Below are 27,917 nucleotides of genomic sequence, written 5' to 3'. Positions count from 1 at the left end.
CTTACCTGTTTGTTTTACTTAAGACTATAGCAATCCAGAAGTCTTAAAAAGCAGCTTCTCTAAGTAGTGTTTTCAGCCCTCTCAAATATTTTAAACAGAATATTCTCTGCTTTCTTTTGGTAAAAACAACAAGCCCAAAAACTTTTTCAAAGGAGAAAAGATGGGATCCTTGTGAACACCTCCTGGCCATTATGAAGATGCTGCACTATGAGACCTACAAGAGTAAAACATGATTCAGAAGGAAATAAATCTCAATGTAGTCCTGTCTTAGAAACATTCCCCAGTGGTGTTTCATTTACAAGTATGGGAAGAAACTTCAAATCCTACAAAGTCATTCTGGTAACTGTGTGGGAGATTAACTGCAGAACTGGGAAGTGATGGCCTTGCAGATGTGATTCTTTTTTACCTGTCGTGACAGCTGACTGATTTTTGAAACATGGGTTTGACCTGAATTATACTGCAAGCAAAGGATTTGCTGTTTCATTCTCCTGTTTACCAATACTGCTGTGCACTATTACACAACAGTTCTACCAAGGTTTCTCTTTTCATAAAAAAAATATGGTTCTAATAACCATCCCAGACACTTTTATTAAGTATCAAGGATTACAAACAGGGGAAACTCCCAAGACAAAATTGGAAAAATCTTCCCTGACAGACTTCCCTTGTAAAATATAAAACTCATTGTAACGTGCAACCAATATTCAAGGAAATGCAGTCTATGTCTTTGTGCAGGAAGACAACCAAATGAAAATCCACAAAAAACCTATAAGCCAAATCTCAGGTTTCTAAGTGATCTGGGCACGTGTGAAATGATGATGACTCCATTCTTCAGGAAGTTCTGACTTTTCCCTTCCCTGAGGTTATGGCAGAAGGATAACTGGCTACTGAGTCACTCTCATTTCATCTGGTTCTTTCATAGCAAGGAATTTTCACTCTGATTGTACATTTTAGTTCCCATAGCACGGTGAATACAAACCCATGAGAAATTATTTCTTTCATACATCTAACTAGGTTTTAAATACTTTCTGTTGACCATGAAAATCTTTATGAATCGCCCCTTTTCTTTTGGCAAAGATCTTATTAGCATTTTTTTCCCCAAGGTGACAAAGCTGACTTAAGAGGCAGAAAAGACTTGCTGGAAACCTAAACAGTAAAGCATGAAGAATGATGCTTAAAATCTGACATTAATTTCTAGATGTTTAAATCTATGGGTGGGATGACAATGTTAAGGTCAGAGAGAACTATTGGTGTAAACAGATCACTTAATAACTGTTGTAGTTATAATTCAGATAATTTAAGTGAGAAGAGTTCTGAGCAGCACTAAGTATAAATCTGAATATTGTAACTTAGTGTTTCATACCTGCAACTTCAGTTTGAGGATACAAAGGAAGAATGTGCCTGCTTCTGATAAATGACACTAATTCACATCATCTCTTCATGGGAATATTCACTGTCTGAGTCATAAAATAAATCACAGGAAAGATCTAAAAACTACTCTTCCATTTCAAGCAAATAATGCTAGTTCATTTCAACCATCACACTGACACTGCACTTCCTAAAAAACACATTAAGAGTTTGAGATCTGCTCTTTTCTGATCCCAGCCACTCTTTGAGCACCAGTACAAACACACAGTATGTGGGTGTGCTTAGGCAAGGGCATGTTTAGCACACATGTAGATTCCTGGGACATGTAAAGTGCACCAAAACCTGATTTTAGCTGATGCACAAGTGCTGGTACCAGGAGCAATAAATGCAGCAAAGAAAACTCTCCTAGTTAGGTAAAGTAGGTGGCTAACAAAATGACCAACCCAATAATCCAACGTGGGATGCAGATTATATCAATCTGGCAACAGGACTCTTGACAGTCCTGTCAATAAAACCTTCTTTAGAAGGCTGATTTTAGTCAGAACTAAGAGTTTTATAAAATACAAGCAATATCCTATTTGAATCCCAAATGCTTTATATTTCCCACCTACTTCCTTCAAAGCAAATGGCAGGGCTGGTCTGAAATCCTCATGAAGTACCCTGAAAGCATTCCTTGTCCCTTCTAGTAGGTCATATGAAGACTTTAAAGAACAAATCCTTTCTATGGGCAATCAAGAGAGTGGATGTGACTATTTTCTCTACTTGTTTTGTTTAACATCTATTTAGAAGGCAGACAACAGTTTCTGTACCCTGTTCTTAAGAAGTACATTTCTTCCCCAAGTACCAAGAAGGAGAACTGAAGCTGAAATCTTTTAAACAATACATTTGCATATTTTACAAGCTTCTTCTCTGTTTGCTGTCACTACTCACGTTTGGAATGAAATTTTTATGTCGAAAGCTCCTTCAGGTTCCTTAATAAGTTTTAGGTTTTTTCTTCCACTTCCTTCATCCTATCTCAAAAAGTGAATATTAGCATAGACCATCCCTTTTAAAGCAAAAAAAGAACTGTGCTGACGGTGAGAAGAAAGAGATTAAAACCCATACAGCCTTGCTCTTACAGTTTCCAGAAAAAGATGACATTTTGAAGATATGAGATCACTACAGTCTAAAGAGCAGATAATCAGTGCAGTTACCTCCAGCATCCCCAAGGTTCTGCTAGCAGCAAGGAGTAAACAAATCATAACATGGAGGCAAAGACCTTCCTCTCTAACTTTGTTACATTTTCCTTACTATTACAAGAAAATGAAAGATATGGTTTGGCTTGATGAAGTCACAGTAATTCACAGTTTGCCAAAGATGCAGCTCTTGGGATATGGTCTGTGAACCACAGGAGACCCTGAAGAGTCCACTACATTGGCAGTGTCACTTAATGATGAAGAGTAAGGCACTGACAGATGAAAAAAATGCCATTTACCCCTTGACCTGAACTATCAGACATGTACTGGTTTTGTTTTTTTTTTAAATCAATGGTTTTTTCTGTATTATAAACTGTTTTCTCTCAGACAAGTGTGAGTGCAATGAGGAAACTGTCACCAAGTTTTCCTTACAATGCCCTGGGAACTGCAGCTTGCAGAAATCTGCTTCAGAATCTTTCCTTCAGAAATCTGCTAATTCCTGAGACTTTTGAGCTTCTTGGATGGGGATATGTCAAGAATGACTGTCCTCAAGCACACCTGCAGCAAGCTGCATGTGGAAGTGCAAAGCAGTAGAGCAGTGGGATTTCCACAAAGTAAGCAGAATGTACACTACTTTAAAAATCCTTGTAATTAAGGAAAAGAGATTGGTTTACTATGAAAATTCCAAAACACAGAATTATAGAATGGTTTGAATTGGAAACATCCAAGAATTGATAGAAAACTTACCCACCTATAATGTATTTTCTTCTGAAAAAGCAGCAAGCCAGTAGCAGTGCTTGGGTATTTCCCTCCTTTCTTCCCCAGGATAGGACATGGAAGGTACCAGAAGGTTCAAAATCTTCCCTGAGATGGTGTAGAGATCTGTCTGTCTACAGTGTGTTTTTCTACTCTGTTATGTAAGCTGGTTATTTTGCATGTTAGAAGGAAAAAGTTTAAGAAACATTAAGAAAGAGGTAAGATTGCATCTCATGGCACTCCCACTTTAGATAAAAACTGGACCCATTTTCCAAAAAAACCCTGTAATTTGAAATAACTTCAGTGTCCCTAGAACACAGCACTGAATGAGACTGTCCTGGGGGCAATTTAAATGCTTCCAATCTTATACTCTCTTTTTAAACATGCAGTTCTCAAACCAATCTATTCTGAGGGACATTAATCCTGGTACTGCTCATGTTTCTGGTCATGTTTTTTCTTGAATCACTAAGAAAACCAGTAAAATTAATTCACACACTTCAAGTGTTTGGCTTGAGCAACTGAGAGCCAGAGGCCAGGTGGTCAAACAGAAAAATCTGCAGTGCAGCCAAAAAGCACAGATTTTTAATTAGAAACATTTCATCCTCCCCAAGTTTCCATTACAATGGCAGGCCTTAAGGAATTCTGCTTCCCTTTTAATTTCTAATAAATGCTAATGCCCTTCAATTATCTTCTAACACAGCCCACATTAACCTCCCTGGGAATGACACTGCCTTTCTGCTCTGGGTGAGATGTCTCAGCAACCATGGCCAATGAGCTACAAAAAAGTGCATCCCCTGCTCCTGTCTTTGGGGGCTGCTGCTCTCCTTGGCTTTCAGCTAACATGGCATTTCTGGGCAGCACTACAGCCCTCTTGGAGCTAAACAATTCCCCTTTTTAGCATACATTTACTGCACTGGTAAGAGCACAGTAGAGACCAAGACTTCTAAATTGCTTAAATAATCCTCTGCTATGAATTCAAATATAAATGGGTAGGTATGCAGTGTTCTTTTAAAAAAGATGTCACCCAATCTTAGAGTTTTACTCTCAATTAACCTTTACTGAAAACTAAATCAGCTTCACATTGTCTCAGTGGAATGCAGCCAGCACATGGAAAGGATGCTGGAATCATGCTTGTTTCAGTTTATTAGCATTCAGTTCTGTGTTATTAAAAATAAATTCTCTAATGTTCTATTAATGCACTGCTACTGACAGCTTAAATACAATCAATAAAACAAAAGCTGTAATTTGTCAGCAATAGTATTTTTTAACAATTACTCCTGCCAGGCTACAGGGATCTGTTTTATCTCATGAGTAAATATAGGAAGCAGAGTTGGCCTGTGCATTGCTTATGTACCACTAGGTAAAGAGTTTATGTCCCACTCTCTTGCTGCCTAAAAACAAATAAGTAGCAGAAATACTAAAAACTACTTGAGTTCAGTTTTCATTTGAATGAATATTTAAGGGTGGCAGATATGGGATTCAAAGGCAGCTGAAGGCATGAGAGTGCAGGCCAGCAACTGCACTTGTCAGATGAATCTGTTCATCAGTGGAGACAGAATATTTGGTGCATGAAATAATAAATGACATTTTCTCAAGTTTGGTACATAGCAGAACAATGTAGAAAATGTAAAATACAGTCATGCATCCTACACTGAAATCACTCAGAGTTAATGGAAATTTCAGAGCAAACCCAACAGTTTTACACTGGCCCAATAATGATGTCTTGAGTTCACAATAATTAAAAACTAAAGAAGAAACAGACAATCTGAGGGCAAGGAAAGAGCTATCTACCAAACATTCACTTCCCTAAAGAGGAGATATTTTATTTGGAAAGCTTCCTCTCCCTCTTACACATACAATGAGCTGCATACTTTTACTGAGAATACTACCTACAAGTAAGTTCCTTTTGAGAAATAAACACATCAAATGGTTGAAGAATTAGAATAACATTTACTGAAAAAAGTTTTGATGAAACAGCTTCTGCATAAAAGTTACATATTTGCAGAATTCAGTGTTCCAAAAATTATGTAAACAACAGTAACTGTGAGCTATCAAATTATTATGTTTTTAGGTAAAAAAAAAAATATATATATATATATGTATATATAATAAACAACAGTAACTGTGAGCTATCAAATTATTATGTTTTTAGGTAAAAAAAAATATATATATATATATATGTATATATATAAACAACTTAATATAAGGGCACTTTAAGTACATGGTTTAATGGCTACTTCTCTCTATATGAATAAAGCAACTAACAGAAGGGGTCTTTTACCCCAAAAATACCAAAGCATGCAGTACCTATTTTATCATACAAACTACACAAATAAAAATGTTGCCAAAATACTGTCGCAGCTGAAGGTTAAACAGCAATTTATCAGTGCACTTTCAATTTTTTTTTTTTCTAATAATAAATAATGTCTTATTTCTCTGACTCCAATAATAAATTGGTGTCTAGTGACAATTTGATGTTTAAAACCCAACAGGGAGTGTGCTGATACCAGCAAAACCTTTCCCACGCTAAGTTTTGCCCTTCCACCTTTGTTTTACCTTTGGTTATTTATTAGGATAACATAAAAACACACTTCCAGGATCTGACCCAAATCCTTCAGAAGGATAACACATCACATACTACCCAACCCTGCCTGGCAAGCCTTTAGGTGCTAATTTGAGCATCCCAGAGAGCTACAGAGCATCCCCAGTGTGATTCAGAGCCCCTGCATCAGGCCCTCAGTCATCCTCAAGGTGTGTACTGGGAACCTGTATTCTTAACCCAGGCATCTAAAGTTTTATGACTGCAACAGCTTGACTGAGCTCTGCAGAGACTTCAGGATGCTTTGGAAAAACAATTTCCAAGCGTTTGTTTCCCAATGTTTTTTTCCCTCCCAGCTCTAGAGAGCTTAATGATCTCCAGCCCATACTTGTGCTACCACTGCATCACTTACAAAATGAACCACACAAGCCTTAGATTTTCTTTTCAGCACCATAAATACGTTCAAATAGGATGGTTTACAACACAGATTTTCAAGCTTGCTTGACTACAGACTGTTTTTAAAGGACAGTCTTGATTTTTCTCTTTAATGTGGCTAAAATAAAAGATTTATGAGCAAGCAATTTCCTGGTTTCAGCAGTATTACAATGTGGTACAGAACATTAAGTTTGCAACCAGATTAAATGCCTTCTTATTTTTCTTTTGTGATTTCATACCCAATGGGTTATGAATAGAAAGTTTAAGTTTTTATTTTCACCATAAAAGATAATTTGACTTTTTTCCTCTCCATTGCAATATGTATTTCATTTAATAAACTTTATAATTACATGAAATCCTACTAAAAACATACCTATGCAAGGATTACAACACAGGGGAGGTTCATTTCATTCCATTAATTTTAGCATCCATATTTTTAAGTTGCAGATGGCTTCAAAAGCATCTTTTGAGAAAATGCATTGCTTCATTTACAGTGGAAATTGGAAATTTTGTAATGCACTCATAAGAAAGTGGCAGGATCTGCAGAAAGCAGTCCCCTATAATAGCAGCTGTTGGTCCTGTCTGGAAAAAAGTCTTTTGCCTTCTGCCAGCCCAGTGTGGGCTGATTATTCTCACTGGTTTATGTAGCCACAGAGACCAGTGAAGTCCACACTAGTGGAAGCCACATTTGGGAAGGTTTGTAACCTTATCTGAGCCTAGAAAAGCCAAATCCATGGAGAGAACAGACTGGGCACAAGGGAGCTGCCAGAGCATCATTAAGATCTGCATTCCCTTCTCTGCATGCAATATGGCTTGAAGCAGGGGACAGGGCCCACAAAAACCTCTGATGGAACATTTCTAGCCAGTGTTTCTTGGTGTAGTTTTGAATTTGCTAGAGCTATTCCACTTTTATTTCAGGTAAAGGCTATTTGTCAATGAGGATATCAAATGTATGGGGCACAAACCAGTGTTTTACAAAAGATATACATACCTAAATTAAAAAAAAATAAAATTTAGTATTATAATATTACCCTAGTACCCATTGGACTGCACAGCTGGGATTATGAAACACATGAGTTTTGCTTTCCAAATGGTTTTAAGTGGCTTAATCAGCCTGAGTTTCCAAGGATCAGTCTCTTTGTCTTACTAACTTACCATTTCCTAAAATCCTTACATCATGATAGTCACAATGGTTCTCTTTTCTTCTTTAGGATATGTATTTAGGTAGACCAGATTCAAACCTAATAGCTCAATGTTCTCACTTTATTAACTGTAACAGCAAACAAAGCAGAAAATTTCAGTTTTTAATCTGAAGAGATAAAACACTCTCAGAACAGAACCGTGTCTGGAAAATGCCCATTCTGTGTCTGAGAGCTTGCATAAACATGCAGGAGATCATCAAAACCAGGAGTTCAAGGTCATTACCACCTCATTTCAGGTTTTACCTTGAAATAAAACTTAAATTGAGACTACAATGGTTTTTAGTGACAGCAGGAAGAACGATTGCCTGTGCATCTGAAAACAGAGAACTGGAGATACAAAATAATTTAAAAAATTCAGCTAAGACTACAAATGCTTTTCTAGAATACTGTGCTATGTGTTTGCTCAGCAGTGAACAGTTGTTGTCTGAAAATGTGTCTGATGTGAAAAGCAACACTTCACTCAAGTTTCATTATCCTCCCTGAAACACCAGGAATAGCTCTACCACATTACATCAAGTGAGCAAATTTTCCCAGCTCTTCTCCCTAGAAAAATCTTAATTTACAAACAAGCATCTTCACCTGAGGATAGCAAAGCTACAGAGCAAGACAAGAATATGAAGATATCAAAAATTTTAACTAAATACTACTTGCCACAGTCAAAGCACACTAAACAAGGAGAAACCACAGTGACAGGGGAATAAAGTACCATAAAAACTGTTCCTTGAGTTGTAAAAATATTTGTAAAGTTTTTAAGCAATTTTAAAAAATCATTTTGTTAATTCATATAATAAAACAAAAACGTGACAAAGTGAAATGCTCCAGTTCCTACATCTGCCCATTTTCTTTGGCTGTAACTACATGTGTGTGCACATTATGCACCACCACACCATACCCAACAATATACTTAGCAGGTGAAACATTGCCAAGGCACCAGCAAAAGAGGATTTAAATCCTCTTTAGCCATTTAAATATCTACCAGATTAAAATTGTACAAATTGCAGCCAGCCAGACAATAACCTTGGTCATAAAAAATACTCTAATACTTCTTTAGAGCAAAGTAAGCATGAAGCATAAGGCCATACCCACCCTGAGGGCTTCATAAAAAACCATCATTTTCCCTTCAAGAAAGGGTAGAAGGACATAAATTGCCATGAGAACACAAGACTGTCTTAAAGAATGAAGCAAGGCAGGTTAACAGGTGAAAACCAATCCTTCAGAAGGAAAATGGATGCCTTTCTGCTTCTGGCACCTCTTGGGCCACTTCCACTGCACATGGGGGGAAATAAACAGCATATAGAGGTCTTACATGGACTAGCTGATTTTAAGAATGAATTTAAGTAGCATCTTCATGGGGCAAATCATGTTATCTGTGTGACAGAAATGTCTATGTGTCTATAACATATCTAAAGCAACTGGCTACAAATTTGTTGATAATACCATTGTACCATCAACTTTTTCTTGAGAAATAGGGCATAGGGAGCAACCTTCTCCATAGTCAGCAGCACAGTAAGAGGGCAAGAGGCTTAAATTGTGCAGCCAGCACTGCTGCATGTGGTATCTCAGCAGCAGCAACAAAAAGGAATGGGAAAAGAATTATTAAAATGCAGATTAGTGAATTTCAGTAAGTCAATGAAACTTCTAAGTATTGGTATTGCACATTCAAGGACAGCAACACAGCTTTTACTTAAATAAATCAGACAAAGAAGAGACTGTTTAAGAACAACTAAGTCCCTACTCAATTTCCAACAAAGGAAAGGGTGGTGTTGCCATGATTAAGTGACTTGACATCCCTACACCATCTTTGTCCCATTGGAAAATGAAAAAGATACAAACTCATTTTTTCTCAGCCTCTGCCTGTCAGTTATAAGCTTTTTGAGTAAAGAATATCTTGACATTAAGAACTGTTTGCCCATCTGCTCATAGCTCAGCTTGACCTACTTATAATATGCCTAACTAGTGATTATTAATTGCAATCTATTTAGTACTTATGCAGCTTACCACATTAGCAGCTGCTACATGGGTGAGGAAGTGGAGAACTGAATACAAAGAAAAGCCACAAGGTATTAGAAAGTTTAACATTTTCTCCAGGAAACAGCCCATGGTTTTAAAAAACAAGCCCAATTTTTTTATTATAAGATCTTAAGTGAGAGAGAAGACATCTTGGAAATACTTCAAATATAAACTAGTGGCACCATGTAAGGAGGGCAGAATATTCTAAGTGCAGTGATAACAAAAAGAGAAAGAGCAAACACTGAACTTGTCAAAAACATCTTAAAAACTCATAAATAAATATCCTAACCAGTTACAATCATTATCCAAGCTCTTCTGGAACTCCAGAATCAATTGATGGACCTTTGAGAATAAAATATTTATTGTCACTGCTTGTCATTTCAATGCAGTGGGAAGCTGCTTTGATCACTTCAACACCAGCCAATAAAGCCTTTGACAAAGTGCTGCTTTAGACATTTTTATTGGTTTCCCTGAGGCATTCAGCCTTTTCATTAGCTGAAATAAACTTAGGATAGAGATCATGCTAGCCTTGGTTAAACTACGTGAGCTGAAAAAAACCCCAAACAACAACAAAATAATCCCAAACAAACCAGACTAAAGGTGTTGATTTTTATTTCCTGGCTGAAATGTATTTTGAAAAACATTCCACAACAGCCTTGTGTGGAGACTTCCAAGTTCTGCTCCTTACACCACCACAAGACAGTTTGCTGGAAGTTGCTCAGCAAAGCTGATTATTTTGTATTCTGTAGATGCTCTGCTGTCACCAGTTATGGATGAGTTATAAATGGATTTAACTGAAAAAAGATCAACAGCTTTGGAGCAGTGAGGAACCGGTTTTGCAGACTGCATATAGAAATCAACATAATTTTGACAGGAATGATACATTTCCAACAGACTTGCCAGTTTACCCAAGACAGTAACTGCTACTCAGATGATCCTAGAGCAAGACATTTCTTGTAAATATGTGACTATGTGATCAGGTTGCTCCTTAATCCTTCCATTTTTTTAGTAATCTAAACAAGTTCTTTATATCTGACAGTGCTGGCTGTTGACTGGGGTGCATCTGTGGCTGAGCAAAAAACATTCAGAAAATACTCCTGTTTTTAAAGCAAAGTGCAGCTCATGGAGCTACTGCTGATATTAATTAGATGCTGCCTTTTTAATCTGTCTTCCTATATAAGCCAAGGTTTGATGTTAGGTCTTGGTGTGAGGGGGAAGAACATGAAACTGTGTATTCTTGCAGCCTTTGGGCACACTGAATGAAGGATAAGAAACCTCAAAGGTTATTGAACCCTCAAAGATTATTGAAACCTCAAAGATTATTATTTTCTCACCAGTTCAAGGGAATCCACAGAGAAGCTGCAGAAAGATGTTGAGAAAGAGAGAGGCCAGGGCATGAAATTGAAGGTGCTTCTACATAAGGAAACCCAGATGATGAATGAGTAAAAAGAGAAGGAGATTTCTTATCAGTGCCCAATTGTGGAGAAACTTCAGCTGGGCCACAGGCTCTCATTCCCCAGGGAAGTCTACAAGCCATGAAAGGATACAGAACTTCAAAAGAGTCACAAACTTGCCCTCGTATTCCTTCACTGAGATAATGAGATCAGTAGAGTTAGCTTTATTCTTGCCAATAACCCTATTTATTTTAAAATTACAAATGTTCTGTGTATTTCAGGAGTTATCAAATTATCACCCCCAAAGTGCTATTTTCTCTTTTAAGGAATATAAAAAGAAAGACTACAAATAACTGATTCAGCAAAAAGAACAATGATACCTCTAATACCACAATCCTAAGAAAACTTTTACATAAGGGTTAGTGAAGGCTCTGAGTAACACAGGCAGAGGTATCTCCTGTCTCATTAACAGGTCATCTAAGGAGAAAGCTGGGTTAGATTGACAGCAGGGAACAAAAAACCCCATGGCAGATGCACAGCCCAGTGATTTTGGCATTAGGTATATTTAGAGTCACAATACAACTCCAGCACCAAGTCCCAGGACTGAAAAAAAACCACTTTAACTGTTATAAGAGTAGGAAACAAGTGTGGAGTGATTTGGCTGTGCATTTTGGGAGGACTCCAACCTTTCCTTTGTATTACCTTCCTTATAAACACCAACTTCCTATCCATACAAATTCTAGTAGAGGCTTAAGCTATTAAGAATACGAGTTCCCAAAATTATCTTCCAAATTTATCTCTGAGTGATTGACAGCACAGGATAACAACAAAATGCTGCTGGCTTGGTTACTGGGTGCAGTTCCAGCCAACTGATAGCATCATGGAAACAGGAAATCCATAATAAGTACAGAATGGGCCAGGTCAAAACCCCTTTGGTCACTCCATGCAAACAGCTACCAGGATCTGCACTGCAAGGATACCTTGAGGAACTTGCTGCTGCCAGCTGAGACAGAAAAAGTCTGCCAGTAGTTGTTCTAATGATGACACATTTAGGGAATGTCCCTTACCAAATCAGAGCTGCCACAGAAAGTAACAACTTTCCCAAAATTCACTCCTGAACTGAGCTGAGGGTGCTACCCTCAAAGGGGTATATATAAAATGGGATGCAGGATGACAAGATTATTATTTGACCAGAGAGTATTTCTACACAAGAAACTAAGTTGGATTAAGGGAGCCTAAAAGAAGAGCAGAAATATGACTAAAAATGTCTGTTACCTGCTTTTTACATAAGCCACTAGAGCTGCAGCCTGGCACTGCATCATCCTTCCCCTGAAGAAATGCAGAATCTTCTCTTAGAAAACAACCTTTCTGGAATATCCTCTGGCTCCTACTGCTTTCTGTGTCCTCTCCAACTTCTCCACACTCTGTGCATGGCTCAGAATGCAGGAAGGAAGTCACAAGCTCTCCCTGCCAATACTGTATTATTCTGAGAAGAAAATAGTTTTAGAGGCAGATAAATTCTTGAAGTGATTGGATCCATGATAATGTTAACCAGCTATTGTATGGTATTACTACCTCCTTATTCTCGTTTCCTGCTCCATTCTTATCAAAATTTTAGGCTTGGAGTGTCACTTTTCCTGAGAGCTTTAGCTGTACTTGGTCAAAGTTGTGGCAATTCAGCTTTAGCAGATGATAAATATGCATACAGGACTTCTAAATCACACTCAGAAAATCTTAATAGAAATTAAATATAATAGGAAAAAACCTACTATTGCTTACTCTGGTGAGTGTAACACATTTAGTTTCTTAATTAGAGGACAACCTAGTATTTCATGGAAGTTCTGAAAAAAGCAATAAAGCACCAGTTGAATGAGGAAACTAATTAAATCTTCAACTGATGTCTAGAAGAATCTCAAGAGTGACCACGAAGCAGTATTTTCAGCCAATCTAACTGCTTGCATGCTAGATTTGCCTAACCAGGGGCAGGTGAAGTGCACAAAAACTACAATTCTGTAATCTGTGCATGACAAAAGTGACAGAAACACTTCACATTTGCAGACTTTTCTTTTAGGAGTGCAAACAGTACAAGCACTAACTATATATAAGTATAATTTTTCAAGATGCAGTGTTTAAATTCACTGCTGCACTACTAAGGATTCACAAAGAGACCAGGGCACTAAATGGGAAGGCAAATTATTGATAAAGGCTTTTTTGGTTGGCTAGTTTTAAAAATTAAGTAATCATAGTGTGCACCTGGTTAATTACACACCTTTCTTGTTGTATAATGAATAATTAAAACATCCACTGAGAGGAAAAGCACAGCTCAACTCTCTGTTCTCTCATTTGGGTGAAGATATGGCAAAGTGGGCTTCTCATTTTAAAGAACATTTACCCTGTTGACATCTCAGGAAGTAAATAAAAAGTACAAATCAAAGCAGAAGTCACAGTATGGTGAGTTTTTGAGTGGAAATCCATTAAGTCTGGTTCTTGTGTCATATACATCCTTAACTCAATGGGCAAGGACTCCCTTCAGCAAAACATTAACAGGTAATCAAAGTTTTTCTGTCACAAAGAAAAAAAAACTAAACATAATCAAACATTTTCTTTTTGCAAGGAATAAGGAATTTTTTTTATGTATTACTCTGAAATTGCTATATTAGTATGTTTTAATTCTCAGCAGTGAAAATTTACTCAGGTTCTGAGTCTTCTTGTAGTACCTCCCTTTCCTACATAATCACTCAAGGAGAAAAAGGTGCATTTCAAAGACTAACCATGTGTCAGAAAATTAGAGAAAACACAGACTGTTTATGGTACTACCTTATCCCCATGGGCTGGCAGCAAAACTAAGCAATTTACTTGCAATGTCATTTAAAGAGAATTTTTAAACACTTTTAAAAAAATTTTTTTAGATGATCACTTGTGCTTCCCTAAGAGCAGGATTTGATATTCTGCACCAAGGTAATAAATGGATTGATTAGAGATGCAACTACTCTAAATCCTGCTTCTGCAAGAGTCTCAAATCACCTCTCCCTAACAAAGCCTTGTTAAAATTCAGCAGGTACACATTCTGAAAATAACTCTGCTGAGTGTCTGCCAGGCCAAGGGGTTAGACAAGATTTTTCCTTGCTGTTCTTCTCCCTGGCATATGATGACTGCTGCCATACAAAGCAACAGCACTGAGGCAGGGGAACTCTCTCTGCTGTCCCCTTTATTATGAGAAATCAAAGTTCTGTAGTCAGCCAGAGAACATTCACCTGCAAAACATGGACTTGGACATCTGGTCCCACTGAAACAGATAAAATGCAGGAGAATGTATTACAAAAGAGCCACCAGCTTTACTTAATGTGCCCATGGAGTCATGAGTTTCATTGGTAACCTTCCTGAGCCTGACACAGTGCAAATCAAACGTGTTTGGGTTTCCTTGTGGTTGTTTTTTTTTTGGTTGGTTGGTTGTTTTGGTTTTTTTTGGTTGGTTGGTTGATTTTTTTAAAAACCAAGAATTCCTTTCAAGACAGATTGATTTTGTGGAATCTAGTAGTTACATTAGAAAACCTTAGATTTAACATGGACTCCTCAAGGTACTGTTTGATACTTTCTGTCTGCAGAGGTTGTTTTCAGTTCCCCTCCTCTTTCCAGAATGATGCTCAGAAATAGCCTTTAGTTTAAAGCACTCCAACAAGGTGCCAGCTGCACTGAATCTTAGGACAGCTTGTGACCACCTCTCTCCATTTTGTCTTCATTCCCTGTGCTCACTGTTGCTGTGTAAAAGAAGTAGAAATTTAGTTTTAGCAAACAAAACTCGATGTGGCTCAATGCACTGAAATTGGAAGGTCTGCATCTGGATCCTGGTCTTTCATCCAGTCCTTTTGCTCTTTCTTCCTAGTCCACACCCTGTTATTTAGTATAAGCCCTTCCATGCCCAAGGTTTATCTCAAACTATGGATTCTGCCTAGAACATCTGAATATCCTTGATTAAAGAGCTATTAGAGCAATCCCTCCTTCTCAACTTGCACATCTTTAAGAAGAGATGCCCTCAAACACATCTTTAAAGAGGAGCTATTTGCTTCAAAACTGGGCCACCAAAAGCCCACACCTTGTTGCCCAGACCCATTCTTTTCAATCAGATTCTTGAAAGGCACTTTATTTAAAAAATCTGAAAGACCCACGACTGCTTCTTCAGGTGAAAACAGTGTGTCCCACATTGCATCCAATTTTGTGTTCAGTGTCTGAAACCTGACAGGTACTGTGCCCTGCCAAGAATGATGATGAGGCTGAAAGCCTGGAGGCTTAACTGCAGACACTGCATTTGTCATTTAGTTTGCTTGTTTTTTACTTCTGAGGCTTTATTGGAATCATGCTCAAAAACCAGGAGACTCTGAAATTACTTCCTACCTAAGGCTTCCAAGAGGGGCTCTGTCACTGAAATATTAAAAGAAACAGGTGCAGAGAAGAAACAGAAAACCAAACAGAAAGAAAAAAAATCAAACTGGTTTTACAGAACTGCTTCATAACGTGCTGCCCACCAGGGTCCAACCTCCCTTAAGCAGTGGCCAAAGATCTGAAGATGAGAAGAAAAATTGTGTGACAGATACTGCAAGGAACTGGGATAAATCAGTTTTGTCTCTTGGAATGCAGTTAACAGTGAATGACAGGAAATATTCTTATAATGGTAAATGGAAAAGTAAGAAAAAAGTAATGATGATTGGAAAGCATGATTAATTGAAAGTGACAGTAACATTATAAATATGATTTTAGAATGATTTGATGTGCAACAGAGAGGCATATGTGGATTTCCCTCATTCTGCACTAAGGATATCACCAAGATCAATGGAAGTCTCATACCTACACCAAGAAAACTGTATTGCACAGATTTATGGAATAGCCCCTTTACATGCACACCAAAAGCAGCATTGTAATTGCTAGTTACACTCAGAAGACACATCCATATATTATAAATTGTAAGTAATAAAGCTTGAATTCCTATCATCATTTCACCACATTTTTCATGAACTAAAGGGACAACAAATGCAAAGATATTTTCCACAGTTTTTTTCTATTATTTTTTAAGAAGTAATAAACATCACAGAGCTTATCACCACAAGACACAATTCCACTTAAAATAATTCATGAAATAACAGCTACTGGCAGTAATTTCCAAAACAGTGTTGTGCCATGTATATCAAAGAAAACAAACAGAAGCATCTGAAATTGCCTTGGGTTTGCTCAGAATTTTAGGGACACCAGAGGAGCTGAAAAAAAAAGCAGCAGCAGCATGAAGAAGCCCAGCACCTCCAAATTTCTGGTGGCCAGAAAGCAGGAACCCATAAGCACACAGATTCCTTTTACAGCAGCCACCAAAGCTATGTCACAGCACTGGCCAGAAAAGAAAAATCTTTGCAGCTACACAGACACCTTTATAATTTTCCTGTCTCAAAATTATGGCACTTCCCATAAAAGCTGCTTTTGAATCCCCACTTTTATAGCTCAGTTTGTTCCATGGTACTGTCTGTCTCCTACTGTTAACTCTTGAAAGAGCCTTTCAAAGATCAATGCAGTCTGTTAAGATTCTGGATGTTGAAAATGAATTTTTCTTGTCTGCTTTTCTTCTGAAAAACTGAAAAGTGATTTGTAGTAATCAGCATAAAGGGGTTTGATTGACAGAGTTTAACTAAGTGATCCAGAGAAGATTCATCACGGGAAAATTGCTGAAGTTCTGAATTAAATGGCAAAGTTTTTCTCTGCTCTTGAAACAAAATAGGTTCTTTTAGATGTGAAAATCATTCTAAAAGCTTCTACAAGTACTCAATGAAAAGCTTAGAAGTGCACAGCATAATCTGTCAAATAACACTCCACAGCAGTAATCAAATAAAAAGATAGGATAAGAGAGCAAGCATCACAACCACTACCAAACAAGTCTCTTGACCTCACTCACACAAACTTCAAAATGTAGCTGCCAAATTTCCCTCAAACTTCTCTTGGAGATTTAGTTGAAACCCCAATACATCCCTTCCAATGGAAATCCTGGTGCTATTTTTTTCCCCCCCTCTCTCTTTAGCTTGGCTGTGCTTTCCTTCCCTTCCCAGTTTGCTTTCTCCAACTGCATTTCTCTGCAATTCACCTTTCTCCTCCTCCAGAAGATTAAAAGCCAGCTGGAGCATCCTTGTCACACTCCCTGGTCAGCGGTGGAGAGAGAGGAAAGCCTGGGTCACCTCCATCAGCCCCTCCAGTGACAGGTGGGGAGGAAGTGACACTCCCTGCAGGATGTCAGTGGCATCAAAGATACCAAAAAAAGCACCCAAAGACAACTCTTAAAACTGTCTGACCATCTCTCAATGGGAATAAGGACTATGTATCCTCATTTGACATTTTTACTCTTCTGTTCTGAATTTTTTGGGCTTTAATTCACCAGCTCATGAGAAAAAAAAAAGTTGGCTGACCTTTTTTTTTTTTTTTTTTTTCTCCTCCAGTTGTGTGACCAGTGTTCTAAAGATAGAAACCAGCATAGGCACAAGATCTGTGCATTCTTTACACTGATGGTGCAGGTTATTTTTTATGCTACTGCCAAAACTATTGCCTTCCATCCAGCATGACAACTACTTCAGTTCAGGTTGTTTCAAATCAATTTACAGGATACTACTGGGGTAAAGCTTTTCTCTTTAAAACTAGAGCAAAAATATAGAATTAACATTTTGTGATGGTGTTTCAACCTCATATATCCATCTGCTTACTTAATTTTAAAGTTTTCTCCAGATTTTCTAGGTTTTTCACCATTCCTTTGTGAGTCCAATTGATTTTTATCTGCAAATACAATTAATCTGTTAAACTCCTCAGATTTTAGATCAGCTACATGATAGACATTTTAGCCTACAAAACCTACCACAACTTTGTGTGTTGTCTGTATAAATATCAGGTCTTTTGTTCTTTTTAATAAATCAGGCTTATATCTGTGTAACTTTTCCAATCTACTACTCAATATTATTCTAGCATAATAATGATTCTATATACTTAGTTCTCCTGCATCTGCTGATTTGCTGTTTCATATTTATATTTTATATTTCCACTTTCATATTATTGGAGACATAAAAGAAAGTAACATTTGAAATGCCAACACAAATGAAATTTAACGGAGAAAACTGATTTTTTTGTCATTAATGATAAAACATGTAGTTATGGAAGACTGCACACAAGCCACTCACTCACTGAAATACTGCAGAAGCTACAGGATTTATGCAAGCTGGTGATAAATACAAAAAATACACCTCAGTTTAACACATCACACCACATTAACACCTTGGAAATCAACTCTGCATCTGAGCCATCTCACTGTCTGCTCAATTGCTCTTTGTAGACAAACTCTATTCTTCAAAATATCTCTCCTTGCCAAAGAATGAAAGGACTCTACATGGGTTAACCTACATTAAACACCTCATCTGACAGTACTAAATATTAAGGTAAAGAATTATCAATTACAGACTTTAAACATCATTGTTTACTTAGGTATGATCTTTGCAAATCCAACAACTTGTGCTTCACAGAAGTGCAAGGTAGGATTCAGTTACTTTTTTGCAGGCTGACCACATTTTTTCTACAAGTTTTGCAGTGACTTTGGTTGCCTGTTATCTGAAAGTTGTGGATACATTTTTTAAACTCTTCTCGAAAATAAAACACTACTCATTAAGCCAATGATGAAAGTTTCTTCAGAGAACACAGCATCTGGGTTCATTCTGTGATGAGAACTTTTTTTTTTAATGCACCAAAGATTTAGATAATCAGGAATCTTTACCTATTATAATTACATAACCCTGATAACATCAGCCTCAATGTCTGCATTATTGTAATTTAGAATTAAACATGTCTTTTATTGGTTTGTTTGTTTTTTTAAGCACAGTGAAGATTTTATCTGATCTAGTGGCAACCACCGTCTGTCCAAAACTGCTTGGGTATATGTTTCACTTTTAATAATATAATCTAATAAGAATGGCCATCTGTAACAAATGCTGATTCTGCTTTTACTATATTTGCCTGAATTTTACAAAATGATTTAATATGTGTAAACATTTAAACAATACTCTTAAAACAGAAAATGATGGGTTTTTTTAACACAGTCACAGAATGTTGTTAAAATTTTAACCCTTACGAAAACCTAAGACCTTGTTAAAATAACTGCTATTTACCTTGGTCAAAAATCTACAATCAGGGAAGTGACACATAGAAAGCTTCAGATATCCATCTCAGAAGATTTAATTAGGGATAAAATGGAGAACTGCAAAGGCCTTTCCTGCAGGGTCACTTACCAGCTGGCACACTCAGCTCTTGGCTAAACCAGAACTAGGGCCTCTTTCACATTCGCAGAGAGCTTTAGACTGCTCCTGGCTGAGCCCAAAACTCAAGGGACATGCAATGACCTCCACCTACCTTCTCATACAATCCAGGGCACGAATGAAGAAGTCCTTGTGGAGCTGGTGCTCATCCCTCAGGATGGAGCACTGCTCCAGGGTCACCGACATGGACGTGCGGTCCTTGGCACTTTTGCAGCAGGTGAAGCGAACCCCGTTCAGCTTGCGGCAGATCTGCAACACACACAGACCTCAACCTTCTGCCCCTTTTTTCACAACTCCTGTTCTCTCCACACTGTTGAACTCCCACAGTCCTGCAATCCCAATGAATCGCAAGGAATAGAGAGAACGATGCTATTTCTCCAGGAAAAATAACTAAGGAAAAGGTAGTAACTTAATTATAGGGCTGTAGGGCCCTGGCAGATAAATCAGTTCCTACTGCTGCCTCGAGGATTTTCATATCCTAAGGATTATGCCCCTCCTGGCCTGACAAACTGCTGAAAGGAATGGTCAATTTATGTTTTGTTTATAAATGTGTGTGATTAACAGTCTACAAAAATACCACCAAAAGTTTATAGCTACGGCCCCATAGCACATTTCCAATTTGTCCAAATGACACATTTTTAAAAGCAGATCCTCGGGGTTTTCATTAGCAGGACAAGCCTACAAATAACCAGCCCACTGAGGAAAAAGAGGCCCTGACTCATTTTAAGAGATGGTTGTTCACAATCTTGCACTCTTGTCACCATCATCTCTCTTTGCTGCTCACCCCAGCCCCCACCCCTCTGCCAAATGAAGCAAGAAACTGATGGTGGACCCTAAACACCCCAAACCTTACCCCCAACATACTATTCTTAGTTCTAAGCATTTTAAAGCAAGTCACTGAAATTAGGTCTAGACACACTGCACCTTACCAAACCATTGCATCCCATTTCCTGAAGAAAACAAAGCATTTTTGTGAGCCTAAACTTGAAAAGGAAAAGCTGCTTCATGTTTTTCCCACTTTGTGAAACCCACCCTATTCATTTAAAGCTTAACTGTCTGAACACCTAATGAATGTTGAAATAAAAGAAGAAAAAAACTTTGAAAAGTCTTTTTAAACTCAGATTCAGGGACACAGAGAACTACCTACTCATGATGGTATAGGTTCAGGCACATCTATCTTAGTACTGAGTTTATCCACAGTTTTTATTTTTAACAGGCAAAAAAATCTATGCATGACCTAGACAAATAAAGCTTAACACAAATTACTTCCATGGACTGTCTACTTTCACTGTATATTTAGAATAAAATTACACAGGACAAGGGGAAAATGAAATCTTTTTAAAGATAAGAATTTTTCTTCAGAATTTGTCATTGTACCAGCCCATTAGTTCATATTCTGGATTCAAACAATATTACTAGAAACAGAAAGTTTGAAGGAGAGCTGGTGTGCCCAAATAAAGGTCTACCTGGGCCCTGATGTACTTTGGCCTAAGAGAAGGTAAAACCCTCTGCCCCCTTCTGCTTGCTCCTATCTCTGGAAAATCACAGATGTAACAGTATTAAAAAAAGGAAAAAGTTATGTGAATAGGGCAAGGCAAGAAATTACAGCAATTAAGGCTCACCCTAAAGAACTTCTCTGCTTGTTTATGAAGTGTTTACTTGGGATCATGAAGGATGAAACTGGAACCCAATATTTCTAGTCTCAATTCAACTAATGAGCTGGTTTTAATCCATTAACTGCATTTCTCAGAAATTCTATTAAAATCAATGGTCTAGACAATATTTGCAGTCTTTTAAGATCTTTTTGATGCTGTAGTAAGGGAAGCTGAAGGCAGGAAATTATTAAGTATAACTTTAAATCCAAAGAAGTATAGAGTACTAAAAGTACTGTGTTTTCTTCCTCCAAAAAGCCAAAATTTTGAAACTTGATTTTTTTTTTTTTCAATTTGGAAAGCTGCACTGGGATTTAAATTAAGTAGTACATGACAAACTTTTTTTTAAAGGAAGGTATCAAGCAGTGCTGATAATGCTGTGGAAAAACTTAACTGCTTAACTGAAGAGATTAATTCCCTTTACAGTAGTCTCTTTTGAAGTCTGAGTCATTGTAACAACTCAAAGTCTATGAAAAAAAGAAAAAGGTAAATATTCTGGATGAGTGATGGCCTCTGATGTGGTAAAGGGAGACCGAATCCCAAATTTGGGTTGACAGCACACATGGCAGTGTTGGTAAGTGACTGTCACTTTAGAACTGAGATGCATTCCAGACACAAGCAAATGACCCACAAGCTGATTCTGCACTGAAGTTCAGTGCAAATGTCTCAGTTCTTTTAAAGTGGATTAAGTGGGAAACAACTTGCTAACTGAAATAAACAAACTTTAAAAAACTTAGATTCTGACTGAAGGAGAAGTGTAGACTAACCTGACAGGCTGGCCCAGATTAATCCTCAGAATAATTCATTTCACTGAGCAGCAGCAGTTAATGGAAGTAAATAATTAAAATGGGCAAATACAATGATCTGATGCTCTAGAATTCTCAGAAGGTACAATATCAAATATATGGTAATGTCATCATATCACAGCTTGCAATTAGAATACAACTTTAATTTGATCCTCAACTTTGCTTATTCCTTCCTTAAACATTGATGATATATGAGGAGGAGAAATTGACTTAACATTTACTTGAGCTTTAGAAAGTCTCCCTTGCAAACAGAGATTAAATTATTAGGATTGTGATTAAGCTTAAAGAGAAGATGATCAAAGCATAAAACCCCATGGAGACTTAAACAAGGATAAATTAATACTCTGCTTGGTTTTCCTCTTATAAGGCAGAAGCAAGTGTGAAGTTTAGGAAATAAAGTATAACCTTTAAATCTCTGTCCCATTATATTTAAAACAAGAAATTTTTGTGATATCTATGTGCAGATATTTGTGTGTTGACTTTTTAAATGCAGATGTGTTCTCACAGCCCCATTATAATACAGATTACATGCAGGAGAAGGTAAATGTGCACATCCATGTAGAATGTCATACACCTGGTGCAATAACCAAGTGCTACCCTTAGAGCAGGGAATGATGCTTTTCCAATAAATAAATTTAACACAGTGTAACCCCGTAGATCAGTGGGTCCCAAAATACATATTTCAGAAATTTACAGAGTAAGGTAATGCAAAGAGAAATATCTGAAATCTGAAACAGTCTGTACATCCAATGAATACTTTTTACCCATTTAATTATTTTCAGGGAATTCTGAATAGAGGGTACAACACTCTATATCCAAATATGAAGTAAATTCTGTGATTTTCTTTGTAGTTCATTTTACACTATCCTGTGCTGATTTATCTTTTACTTCTTTAAAAAAGCAATGTTTCATGGTAATTGAAGAAGTGGTAATGCAAGAAAAGCTTATATTTTATTTACAACAGATTTATACTGCAACAGCACGTGATAGTATTTATTAATCACAGGGCAAAATGTTACTGGCAATATAAAAAATTACAGCAGTGTTATTAGTACAAAGACATACTTAATATTGCCTTGTTCCTGGTGTTAGTGAAAAGTCATTGAAAATTTCATAATTATTTTGTATCAAATATTTATTTGCCTTGAAGGGGATATGCATGCAAGTTCCCAAAAGACAAATTCCTGCTTCAGTTTCACTGGACACCAAAGACTCAAGTCACTGCTTGTATAAATGGGCAGATACCAAAGGTACTTCTCTAAATCTGATAATTATTTGTTTGAATATCACATTCCTGAAAAGCTTGATCTCTTTATAAACATCTAAGGGCTTGTTTTGTTGGTTTTTTTCTCAACATGTGTGTGCAAACCCCACAGCATTAAGAAACAAAAAGGAATTAACTGAATAAAGCAAGCAAGTTTGTATCACTATCAGTTTCCTTGGAGGGGCTGTCATGGTGACACTGGCTAAAAAACTCATAAAATGATAAAATGTGATTGCTTACAAGTTGTATTTTACAATTAAACAAGTTTTTATAAAACAGAACTACCTCAATTACAGCAATGCTGAACAGAAGCCAGAACAAGTAATCATGTTCTGCATTATACCTTAAGGCTTATGGAAACTGAGTGATAAAAGGAAGATGTTTTGAATAACCACATTTTGTATTATCAAGGAATGGGTGATTCTAAACTACATCAAAAAAAAAAAAAAAAAAGGTTACATACTGTAGCTGAATCCTGTATTGTTTCTTATATAAGGTGATCTATTTACAGCTCTGTGGGATCATCCAAAAAACTAATTCTGCCCATGCTGGGGATGCCCAGCCAGACTCAGGTAAATTAAAAGCATGGCCAAAAAAAAGCAAATGTCTTTTCACCTGTTACACAACTCTCTGAGCTAAATGAAAAATCCTGCACCTTAGACAGAAAACCCCAAGCAGAGGCACAGAGCACCCAACCAGGAGAAGCTCTGCAGAAAAGGGCAGATTTAGAGCACAAGAAAATGACCAAAATCACCTTTTGCTTTGAATTCTAGCAAGCTCTACCAGTTAGGAAAGTGAGAGAAAGAAAATATCTGTAATTTAAGTGCAGGAGGAAGAGAGACCATCAGAATGGAAAGTGTTGTAGAGCTATTTCAGAATACCTGACACTTAATTACTGGGTTTTCCAGTCACATCCTTCAAGTCCTCTGCACTTAGAGAATCAGCAGTCATGTGAAAATTACTTCATCATGCAAATGGATGTGAAACAAGACAGAGCTCACCGTAGCAGCCAGCCACATGATTTCCACATTTTTTCTCTTTTTGCACTGGATATTTTGATGGAGATTTTCTAGCAGACCCTTTAAGTCATTTTGTTCTTGAAAATGTGGCAGACCTGAAAAAAAAAAGGATGATAAGGTTTATGATAGGGTTGTGCTGACTAAAGATTGCTCATATGAAAGAACAGGTCTGTTATTTACAACCTTATTTTGTAACACAGAAGACAAACACCAACTAAATATTAGGAAGTTGGTAAACCTTATTTCTTTTTAAGTATTGGGTTGTCCTTCCTAGGATCTCCACCACAGAAAATTAAAGTGTCTTCAACATTAACCTCATAAATGGATGGTGAAAACATTCAAATCCCTGCTCAATTGTATTAATCAACTATAACAGATATTAAATGGAGATAATAGCTGAGTGTATTAAAATCTGCCTTGGGGTGGGGTCTTTTTTCCAAGTAATAATATTTTGCTTTTTTTTTCAAAATGGAACATGCAATTTCTGTTTTAGAACTATACTTTAGTTCCTCATATAGCACATTAAGAAGGATAAACAGCACTAAATACCCTCCCCAAAAAGCCTAGCAAAGGATATTTCTCAGTCTGAAATTAAATGGAACTTAATGAAATACAATATCATTCCAGGCTTACTTAAAACCCCAAATTTTACCTACTTGCCCTGGGTATGGCAGCTGTGCTTACATTTTATTACTGTAGATCCCTAGAGGGAAACTCAAGAAAGAATAGGCAACTCAATTGGCTCTTCTGCTTTTTTTGTGTGCATATATATAGAAGGATTTTATTCAATGTAACTGCTGTAAGTTTTGAAAATGATTAAAACCAGCCAAAATCTGTTCCTCAAAATTCTTTCTAGCTATAATCACCAAAGAAGGGTTCAGAACCAGCTGAAACAGAAGTCAAACAGATTGATCGAGTGACATTTTTTTCAACAAGAAAAAGTACAATATTCCACCTAGTGGGGAAAAAACCCAAAACAATCCAAGCCCTAACTCAATACCCAAGATTTACATTTCATGAGGCCAATGTAGGTCAAACTCCTATTCTCCTAGCCTGATCACAGCTGGAATGATCCCACTTACCAACAGGCTTTTACCTTTTACCTCTAATGAATTCTGCAGCTTCCCTTATCAATGAGTCACAGTAAGAAGGAATTTAAATATACTCAAAAGAACTATTTTTAAATGGTCTAAGTTGTCTCACCCTTACTGTGCTGCCCAAAAGAACCAAAGTATCTGCAAAGTACAGTGAAACTGGGTTTTAATATGCTTGATGGGGATTGGTTTATATGTGTATTATAAATCCTGATCATGCATTTGGTATATAAATATACATCACAGCCCCCCAGACTATTATACTTATCCTGCATCTCTTTCTCTAAACCACAGAGCATAAGATGAGTGCTCTAAAAAGGTGCTTCCAGATTACAAGAATGTATCACTGAACATTTTATTCCTTCAAAGTACTTTTCCTTTGGTTCAATGTAGAAGATGCATCACCTCAGAGAGTTGACTTCACCATAGATAAAGCAAGATTCTCTAATGTATAACACTGTCAAATAAGCCAGATCCTGACAGGATGTGATGGATTGCTTAAGTTCCTTGTGTCACACAGCAGTATTAAACCATCAAATCATTCTCATAAATTATAAGGGGGAGAAGCCTAAAAGTATAAAAGAGACACACAGACTTGGTGTTGAAAATGCAGCTACTGCTACCTGCATTACAAGGCTATGGAAGGAAATCCTTACTTGCTTGCAGGTTTTCCAAACCTTGCATTTATCCCTCTCCTCCCATGGGATCACACTGCACACCCCTGATGCTGCTGGGGTCTTAAGTCTCAGCAACACTCAATATTCAGCAACACTGAATATCACACAAAACAGGGTTCTCCAATTTTATGCATTCAGCTATTTAAATTGAGTTCTAAGCTGCTCTTTTCCATTAATTATCTGCTACTGAGCAGCAATCATAGTTATTTATCCCCTTCCTATCAGGAGCTATGCTGATAAAGCAGTACTATTGTAGTGCCTAAACCAGAACTACATTTTATTGGCATTTTTGGTAGGAATCTTTCTAGAAGCCCACTATTATTTACTGATTTCAGAGATTCCTATTAGAGAATTACAGAGATTAAGAAACAGGTGAGTGACAGAGTGCATATACACCTAGAAGAAGACAGTCAGTGTTTGGCAGATGCAGTCACATGCAGCTGATTATTTTTAATAGTTGGAATAGCAAGAAAGCTGGAATATTACTGGCTATGGGAATTACAGAGATGAGAGGGAAACTAACAGAAAGGTGGGAGCAGCAATTGAATTCTTTGAAATGGAAGATTTGAATGAAGCAGAAGGCAAGTGAGATGGCCTTAGAATAGTGGATGCAAGAGCCTGGGGCCAAGAGGATTGAGAGTCCTCAAATCCTGCCTGGCTTGATGAGCACTATCTGTAACCAACAGCTTGGTGAACTGGGTCCAGCTTTTATTTTATAGCACAGATTTGGCACTGCAGAAACTCTCTGGGAAGGTGTGACAAAACCACCAAGGAGCCATCAGTACTAAATGGCTCTCACTTGGCTACACCCCTAAAGCTGCTTCCAGCTTGGATGGAAGTTCATCTTCCCAAGAACATGAGCATAGCAGTGTGGGAAAAAGGGAAGAATTGAAGTCTGCCCTCAGCTGAACTTTTTTTCCAGGGAGCTGTTTTGAAAGGCACATTACTCTAAGGCAAAAGAATGATTCTGTGTAGTGAATGGCAGGGAGCTACTGCAAGGGAAACAGAACCAGAAGGTGCTTTGTGTTCTGTAAAAATTCATACAAAGAGCAGACTCAGAACTCAGAGGTACAGACAGGCAAGAAAGCAATAATAACCAAAAAAGACATGATAAATTAGGTAAGTGCAGTTCTCAAAAGCCTGCATGGTCTGGAAGAAGTCCAGGAAGATGGTGGGGCTCACTCATAATCCTTCTGCAGGCAGACAAGACAAGTTCAGGTATTCTGCTGGTGAAAAGTATCCAACACTATCTGCATGCAAATTTTTGCTTTTTATATAATAGGATAAATTTATGAAGTACAGATCTACCCTAGACCAAACCACAGGTGAGGGTTAGTGTTTTAGGATGCTTTCTTGGCAGGATCCCCTGAATTAATGACTAGCTTTTTGTCTGAGTTTTTCTGTAGCTATCCTAGGAATACTAGAGATGTGGCTGGATGGGCACACAGCCCAGCCTTTAGGAACAGAGTTTTCACTTCTGTCAAAATTATTAGCAATTTAAAATAATGCTGATATAAAAGATATGTACAAATACACAGTAATGTGTTAGACATAACTACAAGTACACACATGTAATGGATAATTTGCATCAGCACAAAGTATTTTTTAAGAGAACAGAAACTTTACATGGGATTTCAACCAGCAGTATTCACCCTCTGTGTCTTGGAGGGTGACAGATCTTTAGAGTCAACATATTCACCCCCACCATCTGCCACACCAGAGCTGAAGGAGCAGAGATCTATATCCAAGCTGCTTAAAATCAGATTGCAAACTCTGCAGCAAAACTTGGGAATACAGTTTAGGCATCCTTTATTACAATTAGATTTATACAGATGCTCTGCTCAGTGTTTGCTGTCAACGATCAAAATAACACAATTGTAATGCTTATGATAAATTTCTGCAAAAGTGGGATATGGGGTCTCTTCTGATGGAATGATGCTAGCAGTGACATTATGATGTGGCTCATTACTTGTATTTGCATCTGCAGATTTCTCAGTGGTTTGCCAGACCTTAATACATATTCCAAGTAAGTATGGAGGGAATGACTGAAACTGATTAGAATTCCCACTGAGTATTTCTGTCCAAATATAGAAGGTACAGACTGTCCTCTACTTGAAATATTAAAAAGAGCATAATATTAATCATTTTTAAAAGATGTTTTGCATTATTCTGTTTCACTCTCCCTGTAGTTTATGCTGTGGCCATGGC

At 37.4% G+C, this 27,917-nt stretch overlaps 1 protein-coding gene across 6 annotated transcripts in view; it reads right to left on the bottom strand.

Annotated features, from left to right (window-relative positions):
- The window catches only part of INPP4B (inositol polyphosphate-4-phosphatase type II B), a 267,108-nt gene that overhangs the window by 10,916 nt on the left and 228,275 nt on the right, over positions 1-27,917 (bottom strand). For 5 of the 6 annotated variants that reach the window (XM_071753780.1, XM_071753784.1, XM_071753782.1 and 2 more), the window contains 2 exons: positions 23,921-24,033; positions 19,292-19,446 (listed from right to left, as the gene is read on the bottom strand). In XM_071753780.1, coding sequence (XP_071609881.1) covers positions 19,292-19,446; positions 23,921-24,033 — 268 coding nt within the window. Of the gene's footprint in view, positions 1-14,437; positions 14,635-19,291; positions 19,447-23,920; positions 24,034-27,917 lie in introns of those variants that run through there. The other variant, XM_071753781.1, reaches the window with a different exon arrangement.

Source organism: Heliangelus exortis, chromosome 10, assembly GCF_036169615.1.
Source record: "Heliangelus exortis chromosome 10, bHelExo1.hap1, whole genome shotgun sequence".
NCBI lineage: Eukaryota > Metazoa > Chordata > Aves > Apodiformes > Trochilidae > Heliangelus > Heliangelus exortis.
This window is presented reverse-complemented; position numbering and strand designations above follow the sequence as displayed.